Below are 20,561 nucleotides of genomic sequence, written 5' to 3'. Positions count from 1 at the left end.
CCAGTGACAATTTCACTTTTTGTTGAAAGAGCCCTGAATGATTTGAGAGAGGGTGAGGGGATATCTAATGGAGTAGAACCAAAATGAATTGTTGAACTAATTCAGGAGCTGCCCATTCTGAGGAAAGAATGTATATGCCTGTCCTTTGAAGTTTCTATATGCCATGTTATGCTTTTTATTAACCTACTACATTTTCTTACATTATTTGATGAGTATTCTATGTGAATAGACTTCAGTAGACTTTGGTGAGATGGAATTGTGCAATGCATAACTCAATCTTTTGAGTTAAGATGATGCTGGTCCTCCTGCCCTATGTGAAATATACCAGCTTTTAAAAAAAATTGATTTCTTTGAATGCCCTTTTTGCTATAAATATTTTTATTATGTTTTGCCTAGTTGAGTACACAATGAATGGTCTCATTTTTGAATGGGAAGATGAGGCACCTGTACAAGTAGCTGAAGGACTCACTTTGCCCCAGTTTCTGCTGAAAGAAGAGAAAGATTTATGATACTGCACTAAACATTACAACATAGGTAGGGGTCGAGCTTTCTTTATTACACTTATGACTTCTGGTTTTATGATATTCAGTGTTTCTTAATTATAGCGGTTGGTTAATTATTTTAAGTATTTATAGCTCAGTGTGTTTCATAGTCATAGAGCAGAAAATGAATGCATATGAAATTTATGAATATTTGGACTCAGTGCATATTGTTATATAATTGATTTGTATAGTATCAAGGAAATGTTTGGTATTCAATTATATTTATTTTTCTTTTTGCCAAAACCCCATAGTTATATACTAATGATGTTTCTAAAAAAGTTCCTTTAATTTCTTTTTTTTTAAAGATTTTATTTATTTATTTGACAGAGAAATTACAAGTAGATAGAAAGGCAGGCAGAGAGAGAGGGGGAAGCAGGATCCCTGCTGAGCAGAGCCCTATCCTGGCCTCGATCCCAGGACACTGAGATCATGACATGCACTGAAGGCAGAGGCTTAACCCTCTGAGCCACCCAGGTGCCCCAAAAATTCCTTTCATTTCTATGTGAACAATAAAAATGTACTTTTTAGCTCTTCTTGGGCAATATTTACTATGTTTGGTAACAAAATGAAAGAAATTGCTTTTTTTTTTTTTCTTTCAAGGCTTCATCTGCCTAAACATTTTTGGCTATAATTTCATGCATTTCAAGTTATTGTTACTTACGTACCTACTACTCACACTGACACAGTAGCATTTTACCTTTGAGGACAGTTAAAAGATATTGCTGCCAAGGACTTATAGACTTAATGGGATATTTGCACATTCATGAGGTCTGTTCACTTCTCTCAACCAGCACGGGCTATTCTCATAATATCTATTCTCACTGCCTAACCTATTCCTACAAATTCTGTTAAACCACACACAAACAAGTCATCGCTTCAGTGTGGTTAGTACACAACATCTCATTAGCATCAGCTCCTGCTTTTATTATTTCCTTACGACAACTATGATTCCTCTTTAGCTCATCCTTTTTCAGGACTGTGACCTGACCTTTTACTGTACAAAGTCTTTAATATCTTTTATCTCTTTAATCAGTCACAGTATCTAGTGAAAAAGTCACTGCCATTTTCCTAACCCAGCAGTGAGTATGATATTTAATTTAGTGGGGAGTTCAAGGTTCATCTCAACACAAAGACAAAGGCAAGCAGGTCCATACCAGTGTCCTTGCTCAACTCTCTAGGGGCAGTTACAATGACAAGCAAACTTTAGAGAGATGCTAAGAGGCCTCTAGAGGTAGTTTAAGTTGGTGAATTGGTTTCCCAGGGCTGCTGTAAAACAGAATCACAAACTTGGTGGTATCCCTTGCCCATCTCCCTGAGACCCTCTTCTCTGTCATCCCCTTACTCTGTAATTTGGCCACAGTGGTTTGTTTTCTTACATATGCCACACTGATTCCTGCTTCAGGGTCTTCATAATTACTCTTCTTCTTCTTCTTTTGTTACTTATTTTTTTAAATTAAATCAAATTTTTTTTGTATGTGTGTTCCAAAATTCTTTGTTTATGCACCTCACCCAGTGCTCCATGCAATACGTGCCCTCCTTAATACCCACCACCGGGCTCACCCAACCCTCCACCTCCTCCCCTCCAAAACCCTCAGTTTGTTTCTCAGAGTCCACAGTCTCTCATGGTTTGTCTCCCCCTCCAGTTTCCCCCAATTCACTTCTTCTCTCCATCTCCCAATTTCCTCCATGTTATTCCTTATGCTCCACAAGTAAGTGAAACCATATGATAATTGACTATCTCTGCTTGACTTATTTCCCTCAGCATAATCTCCTCCAGTCCCGTTCATGTTGATACAAAAATTGGGTATTCCTCCTTTCTGATGGAGGTATAATACTCCATTGTATATATGGACCATATCTTTATCCATTCATCTGCTGAAGGGCATCTTGGTTCTTTCCACAGTTTGGTGACTGTGACCATTGCTGCTATGAACATTGGAGTAGAGGTGGCCCTTCTTTTCACTACATCTGTATCTTTGGGGTAAATACCCAGTAGTGCAATTGCAGGGTCATAGGGAAGCTCTATTTTTAATTTCTTAAGGAATCTCCACACTGTTCTCCAAAGTGGCTGCACCAACTTGCATTCCCACCAACAGTGTAAGAGGGTTCCCCTTTTTCTGCATCCTATCCAACACTTGTTGTTTCCTGTTTTGTTAATTTTGGCCATTCTAACTGGTGTAAGGTGGTATCTCAATGTGGTTTTGATTTGAATCTCCCTGATGGCTAATGATGATGAACATTTTTTCATGTGTCTGTTAGCCATTTGTATGTCTTCTTTGGAGAAGTGTCTGTTTATGTGTTCTGCCCATTTTTTGATGTGATTCTCTGTTTTGTGTGTGTTCAGTTTGAGAAGTTCTCTATAGATCTTGGGTATCAACCCTTTGTCTGTAGTGTTATTTGTGAATATCTTTTCCCATTCCGTGGGTTGCCTCTTTGTTTTGTTGACTGTTTCCTTTGCTGTGCAGAAGCTTTGATCTTGATGAAGTCTCAAAAGTTCATTTTCACTTTTGTTTCCTTTGCCTTTGGAGACATATCTTGAAAGAAGTTGCTGTGGCTGATGTCGAAGAGGTTATTGCCTATGTTCTCCTCTAGGATTTTGATAGATTCCTGCCTCATGTTGAGGTCTTTTATCCATTTCGAGTTTATCTTTGTGTATGGTATAAGAGAATGGTCGAATTTCATTCTTTTACACATAGCTGTCCAATTTTCCCAGCAATATTTATTGAAGAGACTGTCTTTTTTCCACTGTATATTTTTTCCTGCTTTGTCGAAGATTATTTGACCATAGAGTTGAGGGTCCATATCCGGGCTCTTTACTCTGTTCCACTGGTCTATGTGTCTGTTTTTGTGTCAGTACCATGCTGTCTTGGTGATCATAGCTTTGTAGTAAAGCTTATCAGGCAACATGATGGCCCTAGTTTTTTTTTTTTTTTTCACATTCCCTTAGCAATTCGGGGTCTCTTCTGGTTTCATACAAATTTTAGGATTGTTTGTTCCATCTCTTTGAAAAATACTGGTCGAATTTTGATCGTGATGGCATTGAAAGTATAGATTGCTCTAGGAAGTATAGACCTTTTAACAATGTTTATTTTTCTGATCCATGAACATGAAATTGTTTTCCATCTTTTTGTGTTTTCTCCAATTTCTTTCATAAGTGTTCTGTAGTTCCTCAAATACAGATCCTTTACCTCTTTGGTTAGGTTTATTCCCAGGTATTTTATGGTTCTTGGTGCTATAGTAAATGGAATCGATTATCTAATTTCCCATTCTATATTTTCACTGTTAGTGTATGAGAAAGCAACTGATTTCTGTACATTGATTTTGTATTCTGCCACATTACTGAATTGCTGTATGAGTTCTGGTAGTTTGGGGGTGGAGTCTTTTGGGTTTTCCATACAAAGTATCATGTCATCTGTGAGGAGAGAGAGTTTGACTTCTTCATTGCCAATTTGGATACATTTTATTTCTCTTTGTTGTCTGATTGCAGTTGCTAGGACTTTTAGTACCATGTTGAACAAGAGTGGTGAGAGTGGGCATCCTTGTCATGTTCCTGATCTCAAAGGGAAGGCTGTCAGCTTTTTCCCATGGAGGATGATATTCGCTGTGGGTTTTTCATAGATAGGTTTTATGAAGTTCAGGAATGTTCCCTCTATCAGTATACTTTGAAGCATTTTAATCAGGAACAATGCTGTATCTTGTCAAATGCTTTTTCTGCATCAATTGAGAGGACCATGTGGTTCTTCTCTCTTCTCTTATTGATTTGTTCTATCACATTGATTGATTTGCAAATGTTGAACCACCCTTGTATCCCATGGATAAATCCCACCTGGTCATGGTGGATAATCTTTTTAATGCATTGTTGGATCCTATTAGCTAGAAACTTGTTGAGAATCTTAGCATCCATATTCATCAGGGATATTGGTCTGAAATTTTCCTTTTTGGTGGGGTCTTTGCCTGGTTTGGGGTTCAGGGTAATGCTGGCTTCATAAAAAGAGTCTGGAAGTTTTCCTTCTGTTTCTTTTTTGAAATAGCTTCAGGAGAATAGGTATTTTTTCTTCTTTGAATGTTTGGTAGAATTCCCCAGGGAATCCATCAGGTCCTGGGCTCTTGTTTTTTGGAGGTTTTTGATCACTGCTTCAATCTCATTACTAGATATTGATCTATTCAGGTTGTCAATTTCTTCCTGATTCATTTTTGGAAGTTTATAGTTTTCTAGGAATGCATCCATTTCATCTAGGTTGCTTATCTTATTGGTATATAACTGTTGATAATAATTTCTGATGATTGTTTCTATTTCCTTGGTGTTAGGCATGATCTCTCCGTCTTCATTCATAATTTTTTGAATTCGGGTTCTCTCTCTTTTCTTTTAGATTAGTTTGGCCCATGGTTTATCAGTCTTATTGATTCTTTCAAAAAACCAGCTTCTAGTTTTGTTGATGTGTTCTACTGTATCTCTAGTTTGTATCTCATTGATCTCTTCTCTAATCTTGATTATTTCCCTTTTTGTGTGTGGGGTTGGCTTAATTTGTTGTTGATTCTCTAGTTCTTTAAGGTGTAGAGACAGCTGGTGTATTTTGGATTTTTCCATTTTTTTGAGGGAGGCTTGGATGGCTATGTATTTCCCCCTTAGGACTGCCTTTGTCATATCTCATAGGTTTTGGGTTGATGTGTATTCATTCTCATTGGTTTCCATGAGTTGATTAAGTTCTTCTTTGATTTCCTGGTTGATCCAAACATTCTTAAGCAAGGTGGTCTTTAGCTACCAGGTGTTTGAATTCCTTCCAAACTTTTTCTTGTGGTTGAGTTCCAGTTTCAAAGCATGTGGTCTGAGACTATGCAGGGAATAATTTCAGTCTTTTGGTATTGGTTGAGCCCTGATTTGTGACCCAATATGTGGTCTATTTTGGAGAAAGTTCCACGTGCACTTGAGAAGGATGAATATTCTGTTGTTTTAGGGTGGAATGTTCTGTATATATCTATGAGGTCCATCTGGTCCAATGTGTCATTCAATGCTCTTGTTTCTTTATTGATTTTCTGCTTGGATGATGTGTCTATTACTGAGAGTGGTGTGTTAAGATTCCCTACTATTAATGTATTCCTATCAATATGACTCTTTATCTTGATTAACAGTTGTTTAATGTAGATGGCTGCTCCCCTATTGGGGGCATAAATATTTATAATTGTGCATAGACCCTTTAAGAATGATGTAGTGTCCTTCTTTATTTCTGACTATAATCTTTAGTTTAAAATCTAATTTATCCAATATAAGAATTGCTACCCCAGTCTTCTTTTGAGGCCCATTGGTGTGAAAGATGCTTCTCCATCCCTTCACTTTCAGTCTGGATGTATCCTTAGGTTCAAAATGGGCCTCTTGTAGACAACATATTGATGGGTCCTGTCATTTTATCCAATCTGCAACACTGTGCCATTTTATAGGCGCATTTAGGCCATTCACGTTGAGAGTGATTATTGAGAGATATGTTTTTATTGACATCGTGTTACCTGGGAAGTCCTGTTTCTATAGATTGTCTCCATATATTTCTGTTCAATGATATTCTTAGTTTTTTTCCTCTTTTATAGAACCCCCCTTAATATTACTTGCCATGTCGGCTTGGTGGTTGCATACTCTTTTAAACCTTGCTGGTCTTGGAAGCTCTTTATCTCTCAATCTATTTTGAATGTCAGTCTTGCTGGATAAAGTATTCTTGGCTGCATGTTCTTCTCATTTAGTGCTCTGAATATGTCTTTCCAGCCCTTACTGGCTTGCCAGGTTTCTGTGGACAGGTCTGACGTTATTCTGATGGGCTTTCCTCTGTACATAAGGAATCTCTTCCTCCTAGCTGCTTTCAAGAGCTCCTGTTTACAATTATGATTCATCATTTTCACTATCAGGTGTCTCAAGGTCTCTCTAGATTCTATGATCTTGGGGGAAGACCTTTCTGCCTCTAGTACATGAACACTGGTTCCATTCGTGAGATTGGGAAAATTTTCATGGAGAATTTGTTCAACTATATCTTCTAGTCTTCTTTCTTTCTCCTTCCCCTCAATAATTCTGACGTTGGAACATTTCATGGTGTCATTTATTTCCCTAATTCTGTTTTCGTGGCTTCTAAGCTGTTTGTTCCAGGCTTTCTTTTTTTTTTTTTTTTTGACAATTATACAAAGTCATTTTAATATAATCATTTTTTTCAAATGTATAAAAGGTAAGATGTTCTAATTTAAGAATTTAATAGGCAATAAAATATTAACATAAGACAAATAATGTGAAAATTTCAGAGCTTGTTTTTCATAGATGTCCACCTACTGGTACAAGAGTAAAACCTGCATTAGGTGAGTTCGTGCAAGCTTCTCCATAAGTTGGTCTCCAGTAATAATGCCTTTTAAGGCCATTGGAGACTTCTGCAAGATACACATGTCCATCCACCACAAATGGCTCCACATCTGTATTGTCTGGTTTTAGACGGCCCATTTGAATTAAGTCTGAATAAGCCACACATGTAGCCTCATCAAATTGGTTTCCCCAAATGTAAACATTCGAGAGTGTGGGATTTGTTTTCATTGACTGTGAAAGTGCAACCAGTCCTTCTCCCTGTATGTTGTTGCTGACTACTGACAACGCTCTAAGGCTCCTGTTGTGTGAAGCAAGAGTTTCACTGAGATGCTTTGCTCCTGCATTTTCTATTCTGTTGAAAGAAAGATCTAGTACTTCCAGGGTAGTATTGCTTTTCAGTATATCAGCCAAACACACCATTCCGTCACAAGTTATTTTATTGCAGCTGACATCAAGGTAGCGTAGGCTTCTGTTCAAATACAGTGCGTCACACTGTTTCATACCACAGTTTTTTATATTATGCTTACACACGTGTAGTTCAACAAGGCAGTGATTTTCTTTCAACATGTGGCCTAGATGAACTGTGGATTCTTCCTGTTCTCCATACAGTATAGGTCGGTTTAGGTTTATTCCCTTAATTGTTTGGTTTTGTGGTTAGGACTGTAGCAAATGCTATCACACTTTGCATTCCCAGGTCACAGTCACCCAAATCTAATTTTTCTAAAGATGCATTAATTTGTAGCATTGCAGCAAAAAACATTCCACCTTTATTTTCAATCTTGTTTCCAGTCATTCTTAGGTATTTCAGAGTTGTATTCTTCTTCGGTGGCCACGTGCAGTAGCAGAGAGTAGCACCAGCACCTGTTCCAGGCTTTCTCCTGATCCTTTTTCTCTATCTGTTTGTCCTCCAGATCACTAATTCTCTTCTGCCTCAGTTACCCTAGCTTTTAGAGAATTTAGATTAGTTTGGAACTCATTGGGAACATTGTGAACATCATCCCTGGTGGCTTTAACTTCTGCCCTAATCAATTCCATTTTGTCATCAATGGCTTTCTCTAATCTAGCTAATGCCTGGATAATTGTTAGCCTGAATTCCCTTTCCAACATACTGTCTATGTCCATATCCAATAGCTCTGATGCAGAAGGCCCAGTCTCAGAATTTTTCTTCTGTTGGTCGTTCCTCCTCCTAGTCATTTTGGTGAGAGATGGCTGAACGGATGTGTAGCTGAATGTACCGACCATGGTGCAGGCAAGGTGCACCCTGGAACGCTTCTGAGCAATCAAGAGTCCCCACCAAAAAGAAAGAAAAAAGAAAAAAGAAAAAAAAAAAGAGAGAGAGAGAGAGACAGGAAAAAAAAGAGAGATAAAATAAAAGAGAAGGCCCAGCCCAAATGGGCCCCAAGGTAAGATTTATGAAGTATACAAACAAAAACAGACAAACAAAAAGACCGACAAAAGTAGATGACAAGAGAAAATTAAAAAAAAAAAAAAAAGAACCTCGTCAAAAAGAACCACAAGTATAAGATTTATATACTACCAGGACAAAAAAAAAAATACACAAAGACACTGACTGAAGAAAAAGATGGGAGAATGGTTATAAATTCTCAGTGTGGGTGAGGAAGATTATTTTGATTCTTCCTGGATGTATCTTGATATGTTTGTTAAAGGACTCAACTTTCCTAAGATAAAGAGGGATTAAAACTGGTTTACCTATAGGGGTAGCATTGACTTGGGGAAAGGGGATTACCTTGAAGCTTATCTCTATTTGAATATTAAAAAAAATTAAATAAAATAAGAATTAAAAAATAGAAAAGCAAAAGAAAAACACAGGTATATGTATCAAAAAGGTCAGGTTAAAAGGTTATTATGGAATTTGATGTACTGAACATCTCATTGTGATGGTAAATAGGTTAGAACGTTATATATAAAAAAAAAATGAAAAGAACCAGAATAGTGGGAATGATTTAAAAATAAAAGTTGTATCTATGAAGTAGTGGTGACTGTCCTTCTGTCTCTTTTTTTGGTTGGCTTTCTGGGGGAAGGGCCTGTCATGTGGGTTTTCAGGCAATGACGTTCCTAGAGTTAAGTCCTCCTGCCCCCATCAAGGGGGTGGGCTCTGAGTAAACCGGTTTTTCAGGCTTTTGTTCTCTGGAGGTTTTTTTGTTTGTTTGTTTGTTTGTTTGTTTTCTCTCCCCTTGGCGGCTTTTGATGGTTTTTGGAGGTTTAGAGTAAAGCAAACTGCACCCAGACCTCCCTGTCAGAGAGAAACCTCAGTTTCTTGTCCCCTGTGTGCTCCAGAGCACAGAAATTTCCCCTCTGCCCTGGCAGAGCACATTCCAGTCACAGTCCCTGGGGTCACAGGAATTCCCTCTTGTACCCAAAACCACGATAGCTGATAGCCGATAGCTGTGGCTGTCTGGACAGCTCCAGACCACCAGAGAAGTCTCAAGCAGGGATAGCACACTGAGATTTTCCTGTTGGCCCGGGCTGGGAGTGCTCAGGTCTGAGAGAATGCTGGATAGTGCCTGCAAGCACCTCTCTCAGGGGAGGGTGTAGGGCGCAACTCAGACTCCTGTTCCGCATCTTGCTTGTGGAGATGCAAAAGGCTGTGGTTCTGCTGGCTGGTAAGGCTCCCTCACCCTCAGGCACCCAGATGCTCTCAGGCACTGGTGGCTCAGGGACAAAGACCTGGCTTCTTCGCTGCACTCTCTCTGGCTCAGCGCCAGTGGTGGCTGCCCTGGGTCCGGGGACTTAAGCCCCTGTCCCTAACTGCCCCGATCCCCACAATTTGCCCCTATGATCCTTTGCTCATTTTGAGTGCTTTCAACCAGACTCCAAGTTAATTTTCATCCCCAGGCGCAGGGAACTCTTGTATTGGGGTATTACTTTCCAATGAGTCTCTTCTGGTGACTCCCTCCCCCTTTTGTTTATCTTCCAATATCAGTCTGACGTTCCCACTCCACTTTACCTGCCCACTGGTGTCTTCTGCCCCCGTAGAGATCCAGACGTGTGTAATTCTAATCTCAGGCTGATTTCATGGGTGATCAGAGTTCTTTGGTAGGTAATCAGCTCACTTTAGCGGACAGGTTGAAATGGTGCCTCCTCCTACTTCTCCGCTATCTTGTCCCATGGCTTTTAAAATTTAACATAATGCACTTTACGGGGTGCCTGGGTGGCTCAGTGGGTTAAGCATTTGCTTTGGCTCAGATCATGATCCTGGGGTCCTGGGATCAAACCCAGTGTTGGGCTCCTTGCTCTTTGGGGAGCCTGCTTCTCTCTCTTCCTCTGCTGCTCCCCCTGCTTGTGTTCCTTTGCTTGCTGTCTCTCTTTCTCTGTCAAATAAATAAATAAAATCTTAAAAAAACCCCCAAAACATAATGCATTTGAGATTTATCCATGTTGTAGCATATATTAGCAGCTGATACATCAGCATCATTCCTTCTTTTTTAGAAATATTAATAGGTTGTAATTGTTTAGAGCAGTTTTAGGTTCACCAGAAAATTGAGTGGAAAGTACAGAGATTTCCATTTACTCACTGCCCACTATCAACATCCTGCACGAGAGAGATACATTTGTTACAACCGATTAATCTATATGGACACATCATTTTGTCCAAAGTTTGCGGTTTACATTAAGCTTCATTCTTTTTTTTTTTTTTTTTAAAGATTTTATTTATTTATTTGACAGAGATCACAAGCAGGCAGAGAGGCAGGCAGAGAGAGAAGGAGGAGAAGCAGGCTCCCTGCTGAGCAGAGAGCCCGATGCGGGGCTTGATCCCAGGACCCTGGGATCATGACCTGAGCCGAAGGCAAAGGCTTTAACCCACTGAGCCACCCAGGGCCCCCCCCTTTTTAAAGTAAGTTTTATGCTCAACATAGGCCTTGAATTCACAACCCTGAGATCAAGGTTGCACACTCTACTGACTGAGCCAGCCAGGCTGCCCCTAAGCTTTACTCTGGAAGTTGTACATACCATGGGTTTGGACATATTGACATGTGTCCATCATTATGTATCATACAGAGTATTTTCATTGACCTAAAAATCCTCTATGCTCCATCTATTCATCTTTTCCTCCCCTTTAAACCAGTGTAAACCACTGATCTTTTTATTGTCTCCATAGTTTTGCTTTTTCCAGAACATCATATAGGTGGAATCACATAGTATGTAGCCCTTTTAGATTGGCTTCTTTCACTTAGCAATATGGTTTGGGGATCAGGGTAATGCTGGCTTCCTAAAAAGAGTCTGGAAGTTTTCCTTCTGCTTCAATTTTTTGAAACAGCTTCAGGAGAATAGGTGTTATTTCTTCTTTGAAAGTTTGGTAGAATTCCCCAGGGAATCCATCAGGTCCTGGGCTCTTGTTTTTTGGGAGGTTTTTGATCACTGCTTCAATCTTGTTACTAGATATTGGTCTATTCAGGTTGTCAGTTTCTTCCTGGTTCAATTTTGGGAGTTTATCGTTTTCCAGGAATGCATCCATTTCATCTAGGTTGCTTAGCTTATTGGCATATAACTGTTGATAATAACTTCTGATGATTGTTTCTACTTCCTTGGTGTTAGTTGTGATCTCTCCCTTTTCATTCATAATTTTATTAATTTGAGCTTTCTCTCTTTTCTTTTGGATTAGTGTGGCCAATGGTTTATTGATCTTATTGATTCTTTCAAAAAAACAGCTTCTAGTTTCGTTGATACGTTCTACTTTATCTCTGGTTTCTACCTCATTGATCTCTGCTCTAATCTTGATTATTTCCCTTCTTATGTGTGGAGTTGGTTTGATTTGTTGTTGATTCTCCAGTTCTTTAAGGTGTAGAGACAGCTGGTGTATTCTGGATTTTTCAATTTTTTTAAGGGAGGCTTGGATGGCTATGTATCTCCCCCCTTAGGACTGCCTTTGCTGTATCCCATAGGTTTTGGACTGAAGTGTCTTCATTCTCATTGGTTTCCATGAATTAAGTTCTTCTTTGATCTCCTGGTTGATCCAAACATTCTTAAGCAAGGTGGTCTTTAGCTTCCAGGTGTTTAGTTCCTTCTGAACTTTTCCTTGTGATTGAGCTCCAGTTTCAACGCATTGTGATCTGAGAATATGCAGGGAATAATCTCAGTCTTTTGTTGCTTAGCAATATGAATATAAGTCTCCATATCTTTTTATGGCTTGATGGCTCATTTGTTTTTAGTGCTGAATAATATTCCATTGTGGATACTATAGTTCATTTATCCATTCACTTACTGAAGGATGTTACAGTTACCTTAAAGTTATGGCAATTATCAATAAAGCTGCTAATAACATGACTGTGCAGGTTTTTGTGTTTTATCAATTTCTTTGGATAAATACCAATTAGTATGATAGCTGGATCATATGATCAAAGTATGTTTAGCTTTTTAAGAAGCTCACAAACAGGGGCACCTGGGTGGCTCAGTGGGTTAAAGCCGCTGCCTTCGGCTCAGGTCATGATCCCAGGGTCCTGGGATTGAGCCCCGCATTTGGCTCTCTGCTCAGCAGGGAGCCTGCTTCCCCCTCTCTCTTCCTGCCTCTCTGCCTACTTGTGATCTCTGTCCGTCAAGTAAATAAATAAAATCTTTAAAAAAAAAAAAAGAAGCTCACAAACAGTCTTCTGAAATGGCTGAATTTCTGAATTTCTGCAATTCTGAAATTGCATTGATTAGAGCAAGAATTAAAGTTCTGTTACTCGACATCCTTGCCAGCATTGTTGTTGTCAATGTTCTGAGTTTTGGTCATTCTAATGCATATACAGTGGTAGTTACAGGGCCTGTAGACTCCCCTAATTCTGAGTGCCAAACTCATATTTCCCCACTCTGCGGCTGTCTCATTGTGTGTGCTTCTGAGGGGGGTGGCAAGAATGAGCCCTGGCAGGTGGGAGTGCACACAGTGGGGAAGCCGAAGTCTATGACAAGGGAGAAATCACAATGTTGGGCCATAGCTCTACCTTTGGGAAAACAAGTTTTCTAACAATCACCCTGGTGCGTTGAATTTTGAGAGAAGACATAAAAACTTAAGAATTTTGCCACAACAGGGCACTTGAAGTGTGGAGCAGGTCTATCCATACAAGGTCAGAGAAAGCCCCAGATATAAGCAAGACTAACAAAAAGTGTCTGCAATCTGAATGAAGCTAATAATGATTGGAGGAGGACACTGCTACTTGAGATGTGAGACCAGCAACACAAAACTCCAAAGAACATGAAGAATGAAGGAAATGTGACATCACAAAAGGTAACAATAATTCTTCAGTAACTTTGGGTCCAGTAAACCCAAAGACAAGGAAACCTGACAATTCAAAATAGGTGTTTAAAAAAACTCAAAAAGAGAATGAAGTCTTTGGAGTAAAGCAAATAATTCATAGTTGTTGACTCAGAAGAGCATGGATTGCACATTCAAGCAAATATACAAATAAATGGGGACTTCCAGTATTTAAGTAAGCTAATAGGATTTGAAATGCAAACCTGAATGATAAATGTTCTGAAATAGAAAGCATCAGAAATGCTGTTCTTTATGGAATTCTGATCCAATTAAGCAAGGCATACATGATCATTTTTATATTCTAAATGATTTTAGGACACATTCAAACTGTGGAGCCTGTTCCACCATCCTATGATATATGAGAAGAGGAAGGAGATGAGGATGTCTCTGTCTTCCTGGATCATGGTCCCAGGGAGCAGTTGCTGAAGAGAGTCGTTCGGAACACTAGGAAAAGCAACAGATTTTCTTTCTCTACGCTGTCTTGTGTCACTCCAGAAAAGCTGAGCAAAAGGAGAAGAACAGATTAAAATTGATCTCTGTGGTAGTTGCCCTGATCTCAGAATCTTTGAAGGCAGTTCTAGTTCATCAGCTCCTTGGCTAATTGAGAGAGGTCAGTTCTATTTCTTATTTAAGTCAGTTATAAGCAAAAATGAATTTCCTTAAAAACAGAGCTTTTACTTGCTCTCGAGTCTTCTCAGAATCTCTATTCCAGCTTCTAGAATAAAAATGTCACTTTTATTCTTTCTTTATTTTATTTTCTCTTATTTATTATTGAAGTGTAATTGACACACAATGTTATATTAGCTTCAGGTGCACAACATATTGATTCAAAAATTCTGTACATTGCGCAGTGCTCACCACGGTAAGTGTAGTCACCAGATATCTTGCAACATTATTACAATGTTATTGAGACAGCTATTGTATTTTTCATCTCTGCGACTTATGTATTTTATAACTGAAATTTTGTAACTGAAATTATGTATTTTATCACTGAAATATTTCTCTTTTTTAAAGATTTTATTTATTTATTTGACAGAGCTAGAGAGACAGCACACAAGCAGGGGGAGCAGCAGGCAGAGGGAGAGGGAGAAGCAGACTTCCTGCTGAGCAGGAAGCCTAATGTGGGACTTGATTTCAGGGATCATGACCTAAGCCAAAGGCAGGTGCTTAACCAACTGAGCCACCCAGGCGCCCCTAACTGGAAGTTGTATCTCTTAATTACTTTCCTCTATTTCACCCATCCTCCAATCTACCTCCCATCTGACAACCAGTTTGTTCTGTATACTTAAGAATCTGTTTTGTTTGTTTGTTCATTTGTTTTGTTTTTTAGATTCCACATATAAGTAAAATAATATGGTATTTCTCTTTCTCTGTCTGATTTATTTCAGTTAGGATAATACTCTTTAGGGCCAACCTTGTTGTCGCAAATGGCAGGATTTTATTCTTTTTTATGACTAATAGTCTGTTGTGTGTGTATATACATATATATATAGTGCATATATAACATATATAGTGTAATTATTATATTTATATATAGGAAATGGTATATACATTATATATATTATATATACTACTTATTTATAATATATAATAATATATACATTTTTATACACACACACCAAATCTTCTTTATCCATTCATTTACTGATGGAAGCCATGTATTATTTTTAAAGAGTGCAGTTTTGTCACTGGATGAGTGGGATGTCAGGGAGTGATATCCAAAAAGAATTCTGAAGGAAGTTTGCTCTAAATTGTGAAAATACCCTTTCACGTTTTGTTGCTTTACTGAGATATTTGGTAAGTACATTATTTTAAAGAAGGCTTTTGATCTTAGATTAAGATTCTTTTGGATGCCTCCAGGTACAGAGACTAGCCATAGTTAGTCAATTTCCTTTCAGGTTCCATATTTACAGGAGCCCAGAAAAGCTAGAGGTTGCTTGGTTACATAAACACTTTGCATCAAAAGAATAAAGCAGTTTGCAGCTACCATTGTTAATAACAGAATTCATTTCCTGACATGGTATATGGATGTAGAGTTTTGGGTTTATGAAAAATAAGATAAGGAAAGTGTAGTGTTGGGCTACATCCATCTTTATTTTTTTGTGGTAGTGGGAAGTTCTGTTTGTCCAAGACTTAACAAGATTCCAGAGAGTTTATATTGTTTCAGGAGAGAGAACTCAAGATTTTTTCCGTTGTTTTGGAGATCACTTCTCTGATGGGAGAACAGTGTCCTTTTACCCATTTGGAAAAAGAGGCTCTTCAGATAGTCAGCAGACAGAATTGCTTTCAGATTTTATTTTATCTGTGTGTATAGAGAATGTACATCTGAAGTGAAAGAGTCAAATGAGAAGCAAGCCTAAGCTTCCCTGGATGCTATAAGGTCACAGCTCCGTAAGATTCAGTGCCATTCATGGGAGGACTCTCCTGCCTCCTTCAGAGTCTGAGAGTTTTCCTGGGACCTGTGTGGATGTATTCCTTACTTTGGATGCTTAATAACCATGACTGCCATTTCAGACCATCTTTAATGCCATTCCATTTAAACCATCTCCTACTGACTCCACAGGAGAGTTGGGGTCTCTGAGGGGAGGACACACTCTACTGTTTTTAACATATTCCTTCCTAAAGATAACAACACTGGGTTTAATCAAAGGCTGAAGAGCATCTGAGTGGGTAGGACCTCTCACAACCCCTCATCTTTCTCATTTACTGTTCTCTTCTCATTGCTTCCAAAGGTGGTACTGTCATTTTAAGCCAGGACCTAGGTATTGTTTCCTCAGCCATGTACCAGGTCAGCAATCAGCTATTTGAGCTCCACCTTTTCAGAATTGCCAGAGTCCAAGCTGGATTCAACACTCAGGTTAAAGAGAATTGCTCCACGCCCAGAATCTACCCCCTTTGCTACTTCACCCTCATGCTGAACTGCATGTGCAGAACTCCACACTCATGCATCTGTATGTGGGTTGATGGTATTAGGTATTAGGTTTATGGTATTAGAAGTTAGGCAGACATGCAGCAGCATTGCTGTAGTCAGTAGGATAACAAGCACCACAAGAAAAGTTGTAGGTTTGCCTACCACACCTTCATAATGTTGACCAGTAAAGAAAATGGTGAGTCTAAATGAACTGAGAAAATTTATTACTTACATACACATCAAAGCCAAGATCAGCATGGTGTTAGCTCCTAGGACTACAGATGAACCCAACCAAAGGACCATATGATGGGTAGCAGAGATGTTAGGCCACTGTGCTGCTGAGGAGTCAGCTATAAACGATAGCCAAGTGGTCTGATAACTGTAGCTGAACCTAAGGTGGTTGAGATGGAAAGTCCCATGTTTTCACTTCCTGAAAGGAGGTGGCTGAGAACCTGCTAAAGACTGCCCATTACAACATGATATTTTCCCTGTGTTTCAAGAACTGTGTGGCCAGACTCAGTCAAGACTTGGGCCAGCCAGCAGTTATGCCTTGTCTGTGCAGTCTATGTGAGAAGCATACAGGGTCATCAGGGGGCTAGGGCAGATCTGTTTCTCTAAGATGCACAGTCCAAAGAGACAGTAAACAGGGAGCTGAAGGGATGGTAGGGTAAAGCCCAAGTGTAAAAAGATGTTTCTGTAACTTGAGGCCTTGATAAATACTTAAGACATCGTAAATATGAGGAAAGAGAGAAATCAGCACTGAGAAGAACATGGATACCACTTTGAAGTGATAAAATACATCCTAAGTTTTCATGAGAAGCTTAGCTGTCTTTAGGAAGGCAGCAGCTCAGCTGTTCAAATACAAAATCCTAAGATTCTGATGGCTTTTTAAAAAATGCTAAGAACCCACAGCCGTGGACACATGACAGGGTCACAGTGTAATCCAAATTCCCTCGCTGTGTGAAAGACAGTGGAGAGGGTGTCAAAGACTTTGAAGTTCATTGGTGTTCTCTGACTTCTCTTGTCAGGGGTCTGGGTTTCCTTTGACACAGCATTCCAGCTGAAACCCACAGTAGGCAACTAACATTTCACTTGTATAGCACTCAAGTCTGCAGATACCATTCCTGTAGCATTTTTTGTGTATTTCTGCTGCCAGTGGATTCAAGCCTGGAAAGAAAATGAATGAATAAATTATTCATTATGGGTCTTTTTGGACTATAGAATTGGTACTTCCATTTTTCTCAAACTGGATTCCAAGGAGACTTGATTATAATGTTTGGTTCTGTAATTGAAAAAAAATAAATACAGCTTTCCTCCCTTTCCCCCTCCATTCATAGGTTGAAACTCTAAACTCCAATGTGACTCTATTTGGGGAGAGGGACTCTGAGAGGTAATTATAGTTAATTGAGGTTGTAAGTGTGGGGCCTTGATACAGTAGGACTGGTGGAGAGGTTGACTATCTAAAAGCCAGGAAGGTAGCTCTCATCAGAGACTGAATCAGCCTGCAGTTGATCTTGGACTCTCCAGCCTCCGGAACTGTGATGAAATCATTTTATTTAAACCACACAATCTTCAGTATTTTGTTATGTTAGTCTGAGCTATGACAATTAATAACTTGGAAGTTTGCCCAAACTGGTCAGTTAATATACTTGGAACAATCAGATTACCTATGCATGTAGTCATTTGCTCATTATTTAATTCTGTATTCATTCCCAAACCAGTTTTCATAAATCTAGGTGCCGTTGGGGTACAGATTTGAGTATGATATAGACCTTAAGAATTTTCAGTCTAGACAAAAAAAGAGAAGAAACACAAGATACCTGTGAAAGAGGAGAAAAGATGACAAGTGCAGTGAAGCATTTGCAGCATAGAATGGTGTTATGAGTTTAGAGGAGGATGAAATCTATTCTGAAGATTTACTATGTCTTATTGGGGCCCAAGTTATTTTGAACTTACACTTTTATAGACATGCTATTCTGTAGAATTATCAAAATATGAATATTTTAAATTTACATATGTAAGAAGGTCTTAAAAGGAAAAGAGTGTCAAATATTTGGTCATCTGTAGAAATTTTGAGCCAATACATCCTGTTCAAGTTATCATTCTTTGGAAGATAATTATCCTTTAAGGAGAGAAAAGGATCAGGGTTACTTAGCTGGCAGGATGAAAGCTGAGCAAGGATGCGGAGAAGGGGGAGCCCTCCTATGCTCTTGGTGGTAATGCAAGCTTGTGCAGCTACTTTGGAAAATGGAGGTTTCTCAAAAAGTTGAAAATAGAGCTACCCTATGACCAGCAATTGCACTACTGGGTATTTATACCAAATATATAAATGTAGTGATCTGAAGGGGCAACTGCACCCCAATGTTTATAGCAGCAATGTCTACAATAGCCAAACTATGGAAAGAGCCCAGATGTCCATCAGTAGATGAATGGATAAAGAAGATGTGTATATCGATGATGGAATATTATGCAGCCATCAAAAATGAAATCTTGACATTTGCAACAATGTGGATGAAACTAGAAGGTATTACCCTAAGTGAGATAAGTCAATTAGAGAAAGACAATTATCATATAATCTCACTGATATGTGGAATTTGAGAAATAAGGCTGAGGATTATAGGGGAAGAGAGGAAAAAATGAAACAAGATGAAGCCAGAGAGGAGACAAACTGTAAGAGACTCTTAATCTCAGGAAATAAACTGAGGGTTGCTGCAGTGGAGGGGGTGAAAAGGATGGGGTGGCTGGGTGATGGACATTGGGGAGGGTATGTATTGAGATGAGCACTGTGTATTTTGTAAGACTGATGAATCACAGACCCATACCCTTTAAACAAATAATACATTATATGTTAATAATTTAAAAAAATGCAAGGCAGTATGAAAATATGAAAGGCATTCCTAACATGCAAAAAAAAAAAAAGATGAAAGCCTGAGAAGATGAAGTGTAGTGGTCTACATAATAAGATAAGGAATTCCTATGGAATGATGAACTTTGGGAAGGTATAAGGCACTAAAGGCCATATTGTAGACTATCTTGTTGGCTATCTAGGGGCCATGAAACCATTGCCATAAACCAAAGCGGGGTTGGTCCCATCAATAGCTTCAAGAGGCCTGGATTGTGTGGATTCTTAAATCTAGCCTACTGAGTCACATGACTCCAAAATGTGGTTCATCTACCTACGGATTACTTGAGGGAGGATGAGAAATTAAATGAGATCCTATAATATCTGAATTTGAGCTGATTTAATAGCCCTGAGTGAAGAGAATATTCAAGAAGGAGTTTTTAAAGTCATTAATGAATATGGGCAAGCTAAACTATGAGACCAGTCAGTGCTCTCTCTCATGTCTCTCTACCTGCTATCTCATCTGATCAGACATTTCTTTTAGCACATAAAGCTTATTAATTCTCTTGGAACAGGCCATTCCAAATATGTTTCTCCATGTATCTAAGGAATCTACAAATAATAAATTAACTATAAGCAATTTCAGCAGATTAGAAAGCTTAACAAATTGAGTTATCACTATTTGCTGGTTTTGACTATTATGGCTGGACATGTTCCTCACTTAGGGACAAAACAATAGCGCCAAAAGAGGTTGGGGTATTACTAGTGATGATATAATGATAGCTTTCATGAGTCAGGTACCATATGTGTTGCGTACAAGTCTATTCTATATATTATCACACTTAATCCTTGCAAGACTGAGGTTAGTATTATTGCCACTTTGTGAATGAAGAAACTAAGATTCAGGGAAGGTTAGACTTTTGCCTAAAGCTGCACAGCTAACACAAATTGGAGAGCCAAAATTCAAGCTCAGGTCTTGCTAACGTCAGACCAGTTGATGCTGTTTCCACTTTGAAAATAGAAGGGTCCACGGTGTTAAGACATTTATAGGTTTGCTTAGTGGAATTGCTTTTCTAGACAAATGACTCCCCTACCCCCCAAATTCCCATTTTACCTGCCAGCACTGGGTCCCAAAAGAAGAACAAGGCAAGCATGACAAAGAGCAGCTTCATGGCTGGGAGCCTCGGCTGAGGAGGCTCGTGGCAGTGTCTGACTCTGGCTGTCAGAGGGCAGCAAGGGAAGGTTGAGCTCACCCTCTCATGCAAACCTTTCAGGTCTGGGGTATGCCCTGCTCCAGGTAGATATGCTACACCGATCTTCCCTGAGGCAGAGGAGCTGGCAATGCTTATGTGAGGAAAAAACTTGACAGCCCTTTCCTGTTTGACAGCTTTTCCTATTGACAGACGCACTGCTCCCCGACCTGGATTTTCCGAAGGTACTAATGAGAACTGAGAACTATACTTTTTCTTTTGTTAAGTAAATAAAGCTTTTTTGTTTTTTTTTATGTTACTACAAAAATTAAATGCTAATTTCAGGCAATTTATAAAATATTAAAAATTACAAAGAAGGAAGAGTTAACACTTGAGCTCCATCTCTCAGAAGCAACCAGTATATTTCTTAAGAAAATTTTGTGTGTACCTAGTTTGTTATTTAATATTTTGCTATGAGTAGTTCTGAACCAT

At 38.9% G+C, this 20,561-nt stretch overlaps 2 protein-coding genes across 2 annotated transcripts in view; both read right to left on the bottom strand.

The window, feature by feature from the left end:
• Window positions 1-10,860, bottom strand: part of LOC308338263 (leucine-rich repeat-containing protein 34-like) — a gene marked incomplete at both ends in the record, with an annotated part of 67,031 nt that extends 56,171 nt beyond the window's left edge. Inside the window, 3 exons of the mRNA XM_080796302.1 lie at window positions 6,847-7,467; window positions 7,565-7,693; window positions 10,846-10,860. Of these exons, the coding sequence (XP_080652428.1) occupies window positions 6,847-7,467; window positions 7,565-7,693; window positions 10,846-10,860 (765 nt within the window). The remainder of the gene's footprint in view (window positions 1-6,846; window positions 7,468-7,564; window positions 7,694-10,845) is intronic.
• Window positions 10,861-17,061: 6,201 nt separating this feature from the next.
• DEFB134 (defensin beta 134) lies at window positions 17,062-20,051 on the bottom strand (the record flags this gene model as incomplete). The annotated part of the gene is made up of 2 exons (XM_080797134.1): window positions 17,062-17,204; window positions 19,994-20,051. 2 exons carry the CDS (start codon window positions 20,049-20,051, stop codon window positions 17,062-17,064), a joined length of 201 nt encoding a protein of 66 aa, XP_080653260.1.
• Between the last annotated feature and the right edge of the window lie 510 nt (window positions 20,052-20,561).

The sequence above is a fragment of the Martes martes genome (genome assembly GCF_963455335.1).
Source record: "Martes martes genome assembly, chromosome: 2".
NCBI classification, from domain to species: domain Eukaryota; kingdom Metazoa; phylum Chordata; class Mammalia; order Carnivora; family Mustelidae; genus Martes; species Martes martes.
Note: the sequence above shows the minus strand (reverse complement) of the source record. Positions and strands in the feature narration are given on the sequence as shown.